General features: G+C 40.6%; 1 protein-coding gene across 1 annotated transcript in view; it reads left to right on the top strand.

Annotated features, from left to right (window-relative positions):
* Nucleotides 1–15,723: 15,723 nt before the first annotated feature.
* LOC122539859 (serine/threonine-protein kinase 17A) overlaps nt 15,724–17,688 on the top strand; it is a 52,786-nt gene continuing 50,821 nt past the window's right edge. The window contains exon 1 of the mRNA XM_043674985.2: nt 15,724–16,180. Coding sequence (XP_043530920.1) covers nt 16,068–16,180 — 113 coding nt within the window. The 5' untranslated portion in view covers nt 15,724–16,067. The remainder of the gene's footprint in view (nt 16,181–17,688) is intronic.

Here is a 17,688-nt window from a genome sequence, read left to right as displayed (position 1 = left end):
ATGACTAACTGCACTGCTAAAATAACACTCCTCTTCAAACATAACCAAGCTCCCTGAGTTACCTGCATACTACAATATCGAACCAACAAAGTCTGAAGCAGATGTAGTTAGTTGCACCAACCCAAAGTCTGTCCAGCCTTTCTGGGTACCTGCAAAGTCTTGTGACACCAAGGGACCTTAGGCACCCACATGCAGGAAGTCTAGTTCCAAAAGCCAAGCCAGACCCCACACTGAAGTGCAGGGGAACGACAAGACAGTAGAACACCACAATACTGGCTGCAAGGAAAGTGTCAGGAAGATATACAAACCCATCAAAGAGTTTTGGACTCAACCAAGCAAAAGGCAAATTTCAAAAGATGACTAAGTTTTCCATATTATTAACCTCACACACCATGTTGATGATATAAGGCAATCAGAAGTTTTTTACTACCACTAATATCACATGTCCTGCAAATTCTGAATAACATACACTTAAAGCTAAAATCTATGTGGCAGTTGATGCCAACATATTACAACTATGCCTTCTGAAAGACATGTACTTCAGCAAATGCTCCATGGTTTAGCCCAGGAGAGATAGTATGACAGCATATAGCAGATCTCCAATCCCATGGTGTGGCAGAATACACAAGCTCATTTTAGCTTCTTGAAATCTTGTGAGGGGACTACCAGTATAGCCACAATTCATAAAATTCAAACCACACCCTCTGTGGTAGAACAGACCACAATTGATTCAGTCAATGACCTGCAAGGTACCAGAATGATTACATCTACACACTCAGCAGATTACCTAACTCATACAAAGACCACAATATTCCTCTTGAATTACATATTGATGTCTGGATTATGAAATTGAAGACATTCTCAATGTTGATCTGGTTTCGTCTGGAGCCTGTGCAATCAGTTGCAATTGGCAATTGCCAAACACGAGCAACTATAAAAGTTGTAAATGATCATTATCCAGTGATGCCTGACATTGTTAAAGAAGAGCTGAAAAATGTGTTGATGGAAAAGCGCAGCAGGTCAGGCAGCATTCAAGGAGCAGCAGAATCGATGTTTCGGATATAAGCCCTTCTTCAGGAATGTTAAAGAAGAACCTGAGAAGATGTGTTCATTTTGGCCATACAGAGATGAACTTGGTATATCACAAATCATTTTGAAAAGCAAATAAGTCCTAATACCAATGCTTCTTAGAATCATTTCCATGTTACATCAGGGACACATATGAGCATATGAATTACAAGTAGGAGGAGGCTATTCAGTCCCTCAAGTTTGCACCACCATTCAATAAGATCATGGCTGTTCTGACTGTAGCCTGAAATCCACATTCCCAGCTACTCCTGATAATCTTCCAACACTTTGCTGAATAAGAATCTATCTACCTCCACCTGAAAAATATTCATCGACTTTGCTGCCAATGCCTTTTCAGGAAGTGAGTTTCGCACATTCATGGCTATCTAAGATAAAATCTCTTAGATAATTGCTATCTCAAATGGGTGAGCTCTGTGTTTAAACAGCAACCCCTAGATCGTGATTTTTTTTCTACCCCAAACTGCTTCCACATCTTGGTTTCCTGAATCTTGGCCATGTCTCTCTATTGTATTAGCACTGTTAATGATTAACTGAGTCACCTTCCACCCTTTCTTACTTTCCTGACTCTTCCACATTCAGGTCCCAGTCCTTGTCATTATTGCAGTTATGTCTCTATACTGGATACCAGATTGTATTCTACTGGCACTTTGAATTGCTCTGTTTCATTTTAAATGTAATGTGTATTTGGATACAGAACCCTTATTTTTATCCTTTTACTTTGTTTGTCAATTCTAGTCTTATCTGTTGGTTAAGTCTTAAATTCATACTCTCTGTCCCATTCTGTTTACCATTGGTCTGTTTACCATTTCCCTGATTAATATATTTCTCTTTGATCTTTCTGCACTTTTTGGTTTGCCACACCTTCCTATGTTTGATCCCTTGCCCCCATTATTCAGTTTATTCAGAATTTTAAGAGAAATGTATTTGTGGGCTGTGTGGGGCTCGGGGACCATGAGGTGGAAAGCTGTGGACGAAAAATCTCCAGAGGATACAATACAGTGACAATCCTGGAAACATCAACTCCATGTTCAGAGGCGGAGTCATGAAGCAGTGGGGAAAATCAGAGGAAGTGTCTGTGAACTGGTACTCAGCCTCTGCAAAAACTTATTAGCGTCTTAGAACAGTTTAAGAATGGCAGAACGGATTATGAGTCAAAGTTGCAGCAGGTAGAAGTTCCTGCATGCTAGTTTGGGCCTGAGCAAACTGGTCTGTGGCAGGTGTTTGAAGTTTGAGCAGCTTTGGCTCAGACTTTAGGAGCTGGAAGCTGAACAACAAGAGATGTGAAGTTATGAAAATTATTAGGGATGAGAAGACTTATATAAACATTAAGAGATTCACTTTTTTTCATTTCTCTGCTGTGAATTTTAAGTATGTAGTGTTTATGATTCTGAATGCCATTTGACTGAGCTTAATTGTCGTTACACCTCAGATGGGAGAAAGTTTGAAATCTTCTAAACACTGACTATGAATTCATTGGTAAGAAGTGTAAGAATCTCACTAATCACACACATGCTGCTGCCCCCCTGCACAGTTTTAAAACCTATTTTTAAAGGATCATGAAATACGCAGGCATCAGTCAGATTAGATCAACTCACTTGGCTTTAAACTTTTCTGATTTTCTGCAAGGGTTTGACCATTTTGCACTGATGTTGCTGAGGTAAAGAAATGAAAACTTTACCCCATAAAACTATTCTTGAGCAACACAGGATCCCTTGCCCCCATTATTCAGTTTATTCAGAATTTTAAGAGAAATGTATTTGTGGGCTGTGTGGGGTTCGGGGACCATGAGGTGGAAAGCTGTGGACGAAAAATCTCCAGAGGATACAATACAGTGACAATCCTGGAAACATCAACTCCATGTTCAGAGGCGGAGGCAGTGTGGCAAACACAGGAAGACCAAATCCAACATCACTGCTGAAACTCTGATGTTGCTACTGGTTAATCTAAACTGTACTTTAGATCTAAACCTATTTTGTATTGTTTGGATTCAGTTATAAACTCTCTATGTTCCAGTTACCAAATGTTTAAACCATCTTTATGAAAAATGCATGCACAATAAAACTTATGTTGAATGTATTGAGGCATTTTCAAAGGTACGGCGCTACATAAAACATTTCAGGAAATATTCATGACCTTTAGAAGTGCTGCAGATTTCAGTGTCTTTGTAAAAATGCAAACACTTCTAAATAGCAAGTGAGTGTTCAAAGGCGATCAAGAAGGAAAGTTTGTAGCTTTAAAGTACAGTTTAGATTAACCAATAGAAACATCAGAGTTTCAGCAATGATGTTGGATTTCTACATTGCTTGTTAAGCTTTGATCTCCAGCATCTGCAGTCCTCACTTTCTCCTAGCTTTCTTATGAATGGAAGGATTGTGGATTAGCTGTTACTCCAGTGCAGTACTGTGGGAGTACTGCACTGTCAGCTGTAATGCCTTTTGGATTGATAAAGTTAAAAATAACATGACACCAGGTTAAAATCCAACAAGTACTTCAACGCGAGGAGCATCTGAAATAAAGTGGGTGAACTGGCAGCGTGGGTTGGTACCTGGGACTTCGATGTTGTGGCCATTATGGAGACATGGATAGAGCAGGGACAGGAATGGCTGTTGCAGGTTCTGGGATTCAGATGTTTCAGTAAGAACAGAGAAGATGGTAAAAGAGGGGGTGGTGTGGCATTGTTGATCAGGGGCAATATTACAGTTGTAGAAAGGATGTTTGGGGACTCGTTAACTGAGGTAGTATGGGCTGAGGTTAGAAACAGGAAAGGAGAAGTCACCATGCTGGGAGTTTTCTATAGGCCTCCGAATAGTCCCAGAGATGTAGAGGAAAGGATAGCAAAGATGATTCTCGATAGGAGTGAGAGAGACAGGGTAGTTGTCATGGGGGACTTCAACTATCCAAATATTGACTGGGATCACTGCAGTACGAGTACTATAGATGGGTCAGTTTTTGTCCATGTGTGCAGGAGGGCTTCCTGACACAGTATGTAGACAGGCCTACAAGGGGCGAAGCCACATTAGATTTGGTACTGGGTAATGAGCCTGGCCAGGTGTTAGATTTGGAAGTAGGTGAGCACTTTGGAGACAGCGATCACAATTCTGTCAGGTTTACTTTAGTGATGGAAAGAGATAGGTGTACTCCACCGAGCAAGAGTTATAGCTGGGGGAAGGGAAATTACAATGCAATTAGGAAAGATTTAGGAAGTGTAGAATGGGGAAGGAAAGTGCAGGGGATGAGCACATTAAAAATGTGGAGCTTATTCAAGGAAAAGCTCCTTTGTGTCCTAGATAAGTATATACCTGTCAGGCAGGGAGGAAGATATAGAACGCGTGAGCCGTGGTTTACTAAGGAAGTAGAATCCCTGGTCAAGAAGAAGAAGAAGGCTTATGTTAGGACAAAATGTGAAAACTCAGGGTGCTTGAGGATTACAAGGAAGTCAGGAAAGACCTAAAGAGAGAGCTCAGAAGAGCCAGGAGGAGACATGAGAAGTTGTTGGCGGATAGGATCAGGATTTACCCTAAGGCTTTCCATAGGTATGTCAGGAATAAAAGAATGACAAGAGTTAAATCAGGGCCAATCAAGGATAATAGTGAGAAGTTGTGTGTGGAGTCAGAGGAGATAGGGGAAGCACTAAATAAATATTTTTCGACAGTGCTCACTATAGAAAATGAAAATGTTGGCGAGGAATATACAGAGATACTTGCAACTAAACTAGAAGAGATTAAGGTTCACAAGGAAGAGATATTAGAAATACTGCAGAGTGTGAAAATAGACAAGTCCCCTGGGCCGGATGGGATCTATCCTAGGATCCTCTGGGAAGCAAGGGTAGAGATTGCTGAGCCTTTGGCATTGATCTTCAAATCATCATTGTCTACAGGAATAGTGCCTGAGGACTGGAGGATAGCAAATGTGGCTCCCTTATTCAAAAAGGGTAATAGAGACAACCCTGGTAATTACAGACCAGTGAGTCTCACTTCAGTTGTTGGTAAAGTGCTGGAAATGGTTATTAGAGATAAGATTTATCACCATCTAGAAAATAATAATCTGATCAAGGACAGTCAGCACGGTTTTGTGAAGGGTAGGTCGTGCCTAACGAATCTTATTGACTTTTTTGACAAAGTGACCAAACAGGTAGAAGAGAGTAAACTGGTTGATGTGGTGTATATGGATTTCAACAAGGCGTTCAATAAGGTTCCCCCACAGTAGGCTATTATACAAAATGCGGAGGAATGGGATTGTGGGAGACATAGCAGTTTGGATCAGTAATTGGCTTGCTGAAAGAAAACAGAGGGCTGTAGTTGATGGAACATATTCATCTTGGTGTCCAGTTATTAGTGGCATACCACAAGGGTCAGTGTTGGGTCCACTGCTGTTCGTCACTTTTATAAACTACCTGGATGAGGGCTTAGAAGGTGGGTTAGCAAATTTGCGGACGACACTAAGGTCGGTGGAGTTGTGGATAGTGACGAAGGATGTAGTAATTTGCAGAGAGACATAGATATATGCAGAGCTGGGCTGAGAGGTGGCAAATGGAGTTTAATGTGGACAAGTGTGAGGTGATACACTTTGGACGGAGTAATCGGAATGCAACGTACTGGGCTAATGGTAAGATTCTTGGGATGCAGATGAGCAGAGAGACCTCACTATCCATGTACACAGATCCTTGAAAGTTGCCACCCAGATTGACAGGGTTGTTAAGAAGGCATTAAGTGTTTTGGCCTTTATTAATAGAAGGATTGAGTTCCGGAACACTGCAGCTGTACAAAGCTCTGGTACGGCCATACTTGGAGTATTGTGTACAGTTCTGGTCACTGCATTATAAGAAGGATGTGGAAGCTTTGGAAAGGGTGCAGAGGAGATTTACTAGGATGTTTCCTGGTATGGAAGGAATGTCTTACGAGGAAAGGTTGAGGGCCTTGAAGCTGTTCTCGTTAGAGAGAAGAAGGTTGAGAGGTGACTTAATAGAAACATACAAGATAATCAGGGGGTCAGATAGGGTGGACAGGGAGAGCCTTTTTCCAAGTACGGGAACGGCAAACACGAGGGGACACAACTTTAAAGTGAGGGGAGATAGGTATAAGACAGATGTCAGAGGTAGTTTCTTTACTCAGAGAGTAGTAAGGGTATGGAATGCTTTGCTTGCAACGGTAGTAGATTTGGCAAGTTTAAGTGCATTTAAGTCGTCATTGGACGGGCATACGGACGCACGTGGAATAGTGTAGGTGGGATGGGCTTCAGATTAGTATGACAGCGTGGCGCAACATCGAGGGCTGAAGGGCCTGTACTGCGCTGTGATGTTCTATGTTCTATGTTCTGTGTTCTATGTTTTATGTTCTATAAATATAGGATTCTTGCCAAGAAGTCTAATGGGAACATTGAGAGAAACCACTTCATCAAGTGTGTTAGTAAAATGTGGAATTTTATGTCACTTGGGGTGATTGTGATGATTAAATTGGATGTATTTAAAGGGACACCAATGAGTTATGCTGTTAGGGAAGATATAAGAAAGGGCTTTTGTCCGAAATTCGATTTTACTTCAAAAAAAGTTTATTTGGAAGTACTTCCAAATCAACTTGTTGAACTGTAACCTGGTGTTGTGTGATTTGTAACCTTGTCCACCCCAGTCCAACGCTGGCACCTCCTCATTTTGGACTGATGCAAGAATGAGGTTTTGTTTGATTTTTCAAGTGTGCATAAAAGATGCAAAACCATACTTGATGAAGAGCAGGGGAGATATTTCTGTTGCCCTGGACAATATTTCTCCTCAAACAACATTCCTAAGTCAAATCATCTAGACATTTTCACTCTAGACATTGCTGTTCATGTGTGCTTGCTGTGCACAAATTGGCCGCATGTTTTCTAAATTACAATAATGAGTATGATTCAAAAGTATTCACTTGGTTGCAAAGTGCTTTTTGGCCTTCTAAGGTCATAGAAGATGCTATTTAATACAAGACTGTCTTTATTTATTTCCATTAGGAAAAGATATGCAAAAGATATGTAATTCTTTCTAATAATTTATTTCCATTAGGAAATAAATTATTAGAAAGAATTACATATCTTTTGCTGTAGCTCATTGAAGGTGTTTTGTTTGTGATTATGCAAAATAAATTGAGCAGAAACATAAACAGTAACCTAACTAGTCTAATTTCTGATGCGGGTCAGCACAACTTCCCAACACAATCTTGAGTGGACCTCCGCACTGTATATATGTTCATTGTTGCATGCTGTCTTATACGTACGGGGATAATGTCACATAGATGGGTGATGTTGTTAGAGCAGGTAAAACAGATTAAACGTTTATCTAAGCTTATTAGTTCTGAATGGATACAAGATTACTTTAAAGGATAGAGAAATGAAAGCAGAATGCGGGAATCTGCCAATAAGCATTTCAATGTGGTGCAGAACATTTGTTATTTTGCCTCAATTGATTTTTTTTTGCACTGTTTGAATCCTCCTGAGCCATGTACCATTTCAGAGATAAAACAACTTAGCTGGCGATCTGTTCAAGGACTGTTGTAATACTGCTCCGAATCCAACTCTAAGGAATTGCACTATTGTACCATGGGATCTTATGGCCTTCAATCCCCTTCTCCCAAACAGAGAAGTACTTTGTTCAAAACATGCCCAATTCTCTGAGATCATAAAGCTGCAGTGCAAGGAAAAGTGGATGTCGGATTTAATTTCCCATATTGAAGTGCTTGCCTGATGGCTGCTTTTGATCCTTTTGGAGTTTCTCCTTTCTTGGTGATTAATGACCTTTATATTGGAATGCCCATTCTCTGGGTGCTGCATTCTGTCAATGATATCTTGTGGCTGTTCAGACTTGCTTGTTTTAACTTCTTTATCTTTCTTTCTATTTCTGTCTTGGCAATTCATCCAATTTCTTTAGTTATTTTTTCCCTTGTTCACAGTTTCTTTATTTTGACACTTCCATCTTTTTAACATCATGGAGAAAACTATAATAGTTTCAAGTTTTGGGCATTTGGTTGGGAGAAGAGCTGTATGTCACAGATATTTGATAAATAATAGAATTTAAGTGGAGGTCCATTTTCTGAGTTCTCCTGGGATATTCCATTGCACAATTTGAAAGTATATGTAGAGGAAGTGCACAGAGGACAGCTAGAAGACAATAAAATTCCCAAATTCTCGTGTCAGTTTTTCTTCTCGTGGTCTTCTTCATTACTTAGCTGCCCAAGTTCCCCAGAGATCATCAGCAATACAAAACTAAAGGATTTTCTGGGTTATTCTATCAATGCCCATGAAGGTGTGGTAACTGAAAATCATGCTAATTGGCAGAATAAGACCCAGATTTTCTCCATGAGTGAGGTAGTGAAAATGGCAGAAGTGTCTGGAAATCTTTGTTCTGCCCCAAACAGAGCACTGCAAGAGGAACAGGTGAAATCAAGCTGGGTTTTGCATGTTTGATGGTGGTAGCTGACCAGCATATTTGCCAGCTGCCTCAATTGAAGAGGGTTTTAGACATTCCTGTAGCTGACTGTGCATATTGGAACTGTTAAGAACAGGACTGAACCTTGTATGTGCATTTGGATAACCACAGTACCCATTTGGAGTTATAGGGTACCTCTTTGGTTGTGGTCCTATGGCACATTTTGCTGAGGGGGGGGGAGCAGTCAGGTGCTCTTTGGGGTGTCTAGTACCTTTTTTGGGGGTGGGAGGTGCTTAGGTGCCTTTCAATGGAACATCAAATACTAGTTAGAAACCAAAAGCACATGAGTGTCTGCAAAATATCAGAAATCCACTGAAACTGTCAAAACTGTCAAAGAACTGACAAGACTATCAAGAAATTTATATCTGTGAGGCTTATTTTTTAAAAAATCTACATGGAGTTAAAATATTCATTGCTAGGTATTTCAGTGTATCCATTGATATAAACCATTATAGGATTTCTGCTGCACAACTGATTTCCTGCCCTATCATTTTCAAAGTGGGATGCCTATGAAGTGAACAGTTTGCTGTACTGCTTCAAGTGTTTGTACAATAAAAATGTTTATTTCCATAACAGTTTCATTGAAGAAGATTCATTTCAATGTAGTGCTTTTTCTTTTTATCAATTGGAATTTTTAAAACAGTAATAGCATTAATAGACATGTAATTTTATTTTATGTCTGATTGGCTCCAGAGATTTTCCCATTGCAAATAGTAAGGAAGTTGGCATGGAGAGGAAATGGTTAAAGGTGATGGGTGAGAGGTATGGATTGATTTGAGGGTTGAAGAGTGTGGTGCTGGAAATGCACATCCAGTCAGGCAGCATCCGAGGAGCAGGAGAGTCGACGTTTTGAGCATAAGTTCTCATGCCTCTCGGATACTGCCTGACAGGCTGTGCTTTTCCACAACCACACTCTTTGACTCTGATCCCCAGCATCTGCCATCCTCACTTTCTCCTAATGGATTGGTATGAGTTGATCATGTTGGTATAGAAGGTATAAGGACCACAGAGATGAATATGGGGCATTGATTAGCATAGGGGGTATGAGGGTATACGGGTGATAGGTAAGAGTGGCAAGGAGTGGCATAGGGGCTCAAAAGAGCATGGACATGTGCAGGGGGCATACAGTAACACAGGGTATATGAGGGATACTGGAGGTAAATAGGAGCATAGGTTTGCATTGTAGGTGGGGTGCAGTCATGGGTTTGGCATAGGTGTGAGATGGCATGGATTATCATGGAGGATCATCGGGAATGTGTGTGGAGAAAGGAGGGAATATGAAAGGTGCAATCTGGAAGATTTTGTTCAATTCTTATCTATCTTTCACAGATTCCAGGTACATGGGTGCAGGCCTAGCACTTAGGCCACATCCACAACGAGCAGTCCTGGGTGACCAGCTCGAGTCCCAGGGAACCATGACATGAATGAAATTCCAGGCAGCCAGGCCAGTTTTTCCAAGTTTGCTCCCTTCTCTGTGAATGGAAATTGAGGCTTTTGTCTCTGTTAAGTAGAAATTTAACATTATATTGAAAATAATTTATCTGTGTAAAATGGTCCACCGTGCATTTACACAGCACCTTTAATATAGTAAATTATCTCAAGTACTTTAAGGAGATATATTGAACAAAATTTGACACTGAGCCACAGGGTATTTGGACAGGTACCTTTTAAACGTGCACTTAATGGAGGTGAAAAGGCATTAATGTGTACAGAGGGAATTCCAGAATTCAGAGAATAGACAGCTAAAGGCATGGCCACCAATGAGGAATATGGGAATGCGCAAAAATTCAAAACTGAAGATGCACAGAGATCTCACACAATTGTAAGCTGGAGGAGGTTACTGAGAAGGCAGGGGTGGATGGCATCAGAACACAAGGAAGAAAAGTTTTAAATCAAAACAATTCCTGATTTCGGTGCTACACAGCTCAGCAAACACAGAGTAATGGTGAGTGAAACTTGGTGACATTTAAGATGTGAGCAACAGAAATCTGGAGAGTGCACATTTACAGACGATGGTAGGCTGGGAGAATATTGCAACAATGTAAATTCCAAGCTATAGTACATATAACATCCCTTTAAAACTTCCTCAAAGTTTTAACAAAAATCTTAAGCTCAAATATTTCATCACAGTTTGTCAGTTTTTCTCTCATTCCCACAAAAAATAATGTTAAAATTAGTTCATTATCCGTGTGAGATCTGATTTTAAACAAAGGCATTCACTATTTTTATTCTTTTTTTATGTATCAGTTCTGTGTGGCTTTTCTTCAAATAAATAAAACATAATTTTGTTTCTGACATGCTAAGGCTCACTAAAATCACCAAATTTGTAAGTTTGGCATTCAGATCATGATGTACAACTTACATAAACTGAAACTCTGATACAAAGATTCTGGAAAGTGGTGGTTACCCACAACCGAAAGGATCTATAAAGGAAGGCACAGTAACTGCTTACAGCTCAGTTCCTGGAACCGCCTATACTTCAAACTTCATCAGAATGTGACTTTGTGAAAGGTTACCCTATTTATTCCAGTTTGAACCATTTTACAAATAATTTCTGTTCAGAAGTACCATGTTTAAAGTATTTTAACCTCTCTAACAATTGCATGCAGTGGAAGAAGGCAACCCACTTTAACCAGCCTTACCTACCAACCATAGGTAGAAAGGAACAGGAGTGGTCATTCAACTCTTCAAGACTGTTCCATCTCTCAATGAGATCTTAACTGATCTGTACCTTAACTCCATCTAGTAACTTGACATGATAACCCTTTGCCCTTGTCTAATAAAAGTCTATTGCATCTGCATTTTAACATCCTAGTAAGGAACATCAACCACTCTAGAGATGACAGTAAGGGGACCCAAATTGCAAATGAAAGCACCTGAGGAAACAGGAGTGAAAATTACGCTTCTCCATCCTTTTACAATTAATTTATAACTAAAGTGTTGATTAACTACAAATTTGGCAACAAATAACGAGGTTGAATTAGCTTTTAATTTGGAAAGCTTCTAATATCTGATCTATATTCATGGCACAAAAAGTACATAATTCTATGCAGAAGCAGCCAAAATATGTAAATTGAAATAGGAATGCACTGGTAACCAATTTTGTGATCTTGTTTCATTGCCCTAGCTTTTCATATCTGGAGCTAGGATTCTTTAACAGTTTGGAGGACAAGCAGGACTTTGGAAAAACATGCTTCATTGCAAATTGGATGCAACACTTCCCATTGCTCTCTGAGTTAGCAATCCCTCTCTGTCTTAGTTACCAATTACAGCTATACAACTGTGAGAAAATGTTCAGTAAATTCAAACAATTGCTCATTTAACTGATGAAAGAATCACTGTGGGCCATATAAAAGCACTTCTTGGTGGTTGGTTTCTCAGCTATGCTGTTAGAAACCTTTAGAGCAACTTCTCTGTCTGCCATCTAACCAAAGGTAACATGCAGAACGGGAAGGCTGATAGAAAAAGGAAGGGCAGAAACCCAAATGATTAATCAAAGAAGTGGCTCAGTGGCTATTACTGCTACCTCACAGTGCTAGGGACCTGAGTTTGATTCCAGCCTCTAGTGACTGTCTGTGTGGTGTTTGCATATTCTCCCTGTGTCTGCATGGGTTTCCTCCTGGTGCACCGGTTTCTACCCACAGTCCAAAGATGTGCAAGTATGTGATTGGTCATGCTAAATTGTCCGTTGTGTCTAGGAATGTGCAGGCAAGATGGGTTAGTCATGGGAAATGCAGGGTTACAGAGATGGGGTGGGTCTGGGTGGAATGCTTTTTGGAGGGCCAGTGTGCACTCAATGAGCCAGATGGCCATTGTAGGGGTTGTATGCAATAGGAGCTCCCATTTTCAATAAATTATGGACATTGTCCATCATTTTAAGGACTTCACCCAGTAATTTCATTTTTGACAAATTAATACAATGGGACAATGCAGACTCCAGTATCAGGAAAGAAATCAAGAAGGAAAATGCTGTATAAACACCTGATTAAGGATTCGGATGATTTGTCAAATTAAACAAGCAATAGATACCTGGGAAAAAAACTGTCTGATAAACTGCAGCAACTAAGTCCAAGCAATTTTTATGCATCTTAACGACTGACTGTATGGAGTTTGCACATTCTCCCCGTATCTGCGTGGGTTTCCTCCGGGTGCTCTGGTTTCCTCCCACAGTCCCAAAGTGTGCAGGTTATGTGAATTGGCCATGCTAAATTGCCCGTAGTGTTAGGTCAAGAGGTAAAATGTAGGGGAATGGGTCTGAGTGGATTGCGCGTCGGCAGGTCGGTTTGGACTTGTTGGGTCGAAGGGCCTGTTTCCACACTGTAAGTAATCTAATCTAAAAAAGTGTGCAACTTCAACCACAACGTTTGTTCAGCTCTAAGAAATTACACAGCCCAAGCCATTTCCTCTTCCTCCAAAAAAAACATATGCTGTGTTAAACCCCCACCTTCTCCTTCAATGGGTAATTCATTATCCATCCGGCTGTAGCAGTCGCTTTGCCCCAGGTGAATAAAGATAGTGGGTGAATAAGTTTTCTTTTACAAAGGCGAGACCAATACTCCATGATGTGGAAGTTCCGGCGTTGGATTGGGATGGACAAAATCAGAGGTCACACGACACCAGGTGATAGTCCAACAGTTTTACTTGAAACCACAAGCTTTCAGAGCGTTGACGAAGGAGCAATGCTCCGAAAGCTTGCAATTTCAAATAAACCTATAACTTGGTGTCATGTGATTTCTGACTTTGAGACAAATAAGGGCTGAGCATTCCTCTCTGGATAAAGATTGGTACTGGAGATCTGTATTTTCATATCATTGACGAGCTGATAAGCCAGATTAAGGACTTAGTTATGATCGAGGTCAGGTTTTTAAAAATCTGTTGCACTTGAAAAGGCTCTTTGGGTTGTGCCGGTATTGAAATAATCGTTTGGGAAATCTCAAATGATTTGAGCATTGGCTGTGCTATGTTTATGCAATATTTCAAGTTCATCAAAGGTAATTGAATAAAGTTTTGCTACCCGCTAGTTTTTAATATCAACAACTTGCATTTTTATAACACTTTTAAAACTACAGAATGCTTCACAGAACAAAAAAAGTCACAGAATGAAATGAGCAGACATATGGACCGATGGTCAAAGAGGTAATTGTAAGAAACACCTTCATTCAAATGCTACCACCCAGAGGTTACGCAGGAACAGAGGAACCTTAAGGTACATATTCATAAATCGATGAAAGTAGCAGGACAAGATGATATGTCAAGTAAGAAAGGACATGGGCTACTTGCCTTTTCACTAAAGGCTATGAAGAAAAAAAATGAAATTAGAGGAAAGTTCTGTGAATTCTGGAGATATGAAATAAAAACAGCAAGGAAGGGAAAATCAGCAAGTCTGGCAGCATCTGTGCACGTAGAGAAAGAATTAACATTTTGAGTCCAAAGGAGAGACATACTGTGAAAGGGAGGTGGAGGTGATCGATCTGGACTCAACTCAACCCTTTCTCACTCAGCATGTCAATTTAACATTGGATGGGCTCGCTGAGATGGTCTTTTTATATGTCACATTCTTGACAATCCCATACAGGGTCCTGCCATTGATGGATTTCGCATCTAGATTTCAACTGGCTTTGGCCTCAAGATCTTGGAGCAATGATTCAGACAACATATAGCGCTGAGTCTTCTCAGCTATAGATCAGCATGAGTGAAATGGTGATAAAATTGGGAGAATCGTGTGAGTTTGACAATAAGGAGATTCCAAATGATAAATGGACAAACTGCTATTTTCCAACCAACCATGAAGTGACGAGATGAGATTCTCATCTATGAACAGTAAGAGGTCAATTTGCAAGCATGAGCATATATTGACATCTCGTTATTACATCATCTCCCTTCACTTAGATATAGTTTCCCGTTCTCTCACCTGCTGGATGGAAACTAGATGTCAACCATTCATGACATGAAAATCATTCTGATTACCCCAGTTCCTCTGACCCTTCATCTTAGACACAAGTGTCACCAACATATGTATGTTCCAGAGACAATCAACTATAGGCACTCCCAATACAGTCCAGCAGGACATCCAGATTCGTGTCAGCAAAGTGGAATGCCAATTACCTTCTGCTTGACATGTCTGGGGTAATTGACAGAGCCGTGCAGGGTAGTTCCAGACTGCTCAATTTGGTACGTGTCTGTGCTTTAAAGATGGCACTGATGCATTGGCCAGTACTTGGCGAGTGGGGACACACAACAGGGGTCAGGGTTGGGTGGGTGGGTGCGGTGGGGTACAGAGAGTCGTGATGCATTGGTATTGAGGTGAATTTGGGAAAATCACATGGGAAAACTAGCTAGACCTCACAGGGAGAAACCTTCCATGAAACTTGCTAAAAATAACATATAGCTGATTTTGCTAAAGTTCACCCCTTAATTCTGCTCCCCAAGGTGTTTCTATGACTCGTTTTAGCAAATAGGGCGTCCCTGAGGGTTCTGAAGAAAGATCACTGGGCTCCACATGTTAACTCTGCTTTATCTCCAAACCTGCAGAGTTTGTCCAGTCGTTTCTCATTTGTCACTCAGATTTCATTCATTCATTTGTCCATTGCATCAGCAGTACTTTTGTTTTTATTTTAGTCCCTGGAGATTATTGATCCTACTCTTAATCTGGTTTGGGTTTGACAATAAGTAGAGAAAACCCCAACTTCATATTCAAGAGTTTGTAAAAGAGACCTACGGGGCAAATATTTCACACAGAGAGTCGCGATGCATTGGTATTGAGGTGAATTTGGGAAAATCGCATGGGAAAACTAGCTAGACCTCACAGGAATGTATGGAATGAGCTGCCAGAGGATGTGGTGGAGGCTGGTACAACTGCAACATTTAAAAGGCATTTGGATGGGTAAATGAATAGGAAGGGTTTGGAGGGATATGGGCCAGGTGCTGGCAGGTGGGACGAGATTGGGTTGGGATATCTTGTCAGCATGGATGGGTTGGACCGAAGGGTCTGTTTCCATGCTGTACATCTCTATGACTCTAAAAGTGCACAGTTTGGACTGCAGCCTGGTGCAGTTTGCAACTGAGCCTGAACAGCTTTGGTGTCGCTCCTTTGCAGCGGTTCCGCAGCTTTCTGTTGAGGCTGTGATTGGTTCTCTCGGGGTGATGTCGCTTGGATCTCCGTGTTTTGATGCCTGGCCACGGCTTGTGTGTTGCTAGAAATCTTGGAGGCGTTGAGCTGAATGAAACCTCAGCTCCCAGACGTTCATTGCGCCGCGGACAGAGGCTGTGCAATTTCCCCATCGCCTGAAATTACAAGTCAGCAGGACTCAGAAAGTAAAAGACAGAGAGAAAAAAAAGCAAGAAAAAAAAACCCAATTGTCAGCTCCCACCTAGTGCACGAGTTGAAAAAGTGGAAGCTACTTGTACCGAGAAAAAGAACTGAATTCCCCATCGTATTGGACTGTCTGCAATCTTTACTTTGCTGAGACTGATACGTGGGAGGTTTTCTTTTTAATTTTGTATTTCGAGAGCCCGCGACCGGTGGTGAATGCCCGAGACTACAATGATGAACCGCAAAGGGATGGTGGCCAAGATTTTGTCCCGAATAAGGACCGACTCTTTCCACAGTAATTACACTCTCCTGGGAAAAGAACTGGGAAGGTAAGGGTCAAAGGGATCCACCCGTCGGAAGTTCAGGTCTATCGATATTTATTCCAGTCAGACCATTTAGTACGTACCTGTGGTGCCCGAAATTCGACCTGACCGATTGCTGTAAATAAATCGCTGGGATGTATAAATAAATATTAGCAAGATGTATCGATATTCACTTGTGGGGGAGGACAGGAGTTTATACCAAAGGGTTAATTAATGACGATTTTTTTGGGGGAGTGGGTATGGGTATGTTATGCAGGAGTGGGCATTGTTTCTGAATTAATGTTTTGGCTAACGCAAATGAAAGGGTTATTTTTCTAGGTTGGTCTTCAAAGGGTTAAAAAGAGACTGCAGTATGAGGCGCCTGGAGAAGTTGCACGGGGTTAACTTTGCAATGTAGTGCCAGTAAATGTAATCACCAGTTCAGAGTCTTAATTGTTGTTTAGCATTTTGCACAGCCGTAGGTAGTGAACATTTTTTTTTTAACAAGTAAAGCACCACAGCTACATTTAATCATAGCTCAACATTGAACTAGGATGCAAGCAAGCATTGAGGAAAATAGAGACTCTGGTCACTTTATGACTGGATAAATGCACTTTTTGAGAACAACCTTTTACATAATCATCCCTGGTATTATCAGACTTCAGAGAATATGTATTTTTTTTTAGATTAAATGCAACGAAGAATATAAATGTAACTATTTTTGCTCATGGCAGACTTACCCCTTTCATCCTTAGCAATAGTCAGTCAGATTGTTTTCGGTGAAGGCAGTTTTTTAGATGGTGGTCAAGTCAGTGACATTAAGCCTGCAGTATTTAGGAGTACATTTTTATTGGTGTTATGTGTTTTGTATCTCTATTGTACAAGAATTGATGGCTATTTGATTTTAAATGCATAATGTTTTCTTTATATTTGCCTTTTTTAGGGAATAATTGCTGTGAATTTGGACATAATTCCTATTTTCTGCAGATATTTGCTCAGGTGCTGTTCTGTGCACTTGTAATTGCAGTAATTTTCCCATGATTTCAGTCTCTTTGCTGTAACCCCAAGGGTGTTGAATGCCAAAGTCATTTGAGTTCAAATTGATCGAAGTTCTCTGCAGGATATTTGAGTTCACCCAGGTCAGGCTGATTTATCTGCAGACATCCAGATGAAGCTAAACTGCTCCTTCAAGTACCTTGAATAATTGCGAGTTTTTAGATCATTCAATCTGAGATTTACTTTAGAAAATCAGGGAATGATGCTTGAGACATGATTTTGTGTATCCCCAAATTAGACACCAATGTTATAGCGTTAATAAATAGACAGCAACCTTTCCCGAAGAAAAAGTGTAAGTCAGCAGCACCTCAGATTCCAGTGGTCTGTCTTTTGTCCTGGGATCTGTAAACTAACAATGCAACATTGGTCAGTGTATACCTTATTAATTGTCAGTTTATCTATTGTCTCCTAACCCTTCATAATTAATAGCTGTATATGGATTGACAGCAATGTCTCAAGACTAACTCTGACAAGAAACC

Source organism: Chiloscyllium plagiosum, unplaced genomic scaffold, assembly GCF_037043375.1.
Source record: "Chiloscyllium plagiosum isolate Xiang-an unplaced genomic scaffold, Cpla_swu_hap1 HiC_scaffold_32, whole genome shotgun sequence".
Lineage (NCBI taxonomy): Eukaryota > Metazoa > Chordata > Chondrichthyes > Orectolobiformes > Hemiscylliidae > Chiloscyllium > Chiloscyllium plagiosum.
This window is presented reverse-complemented; position numbering and strand designations above follow the sequence as displayed.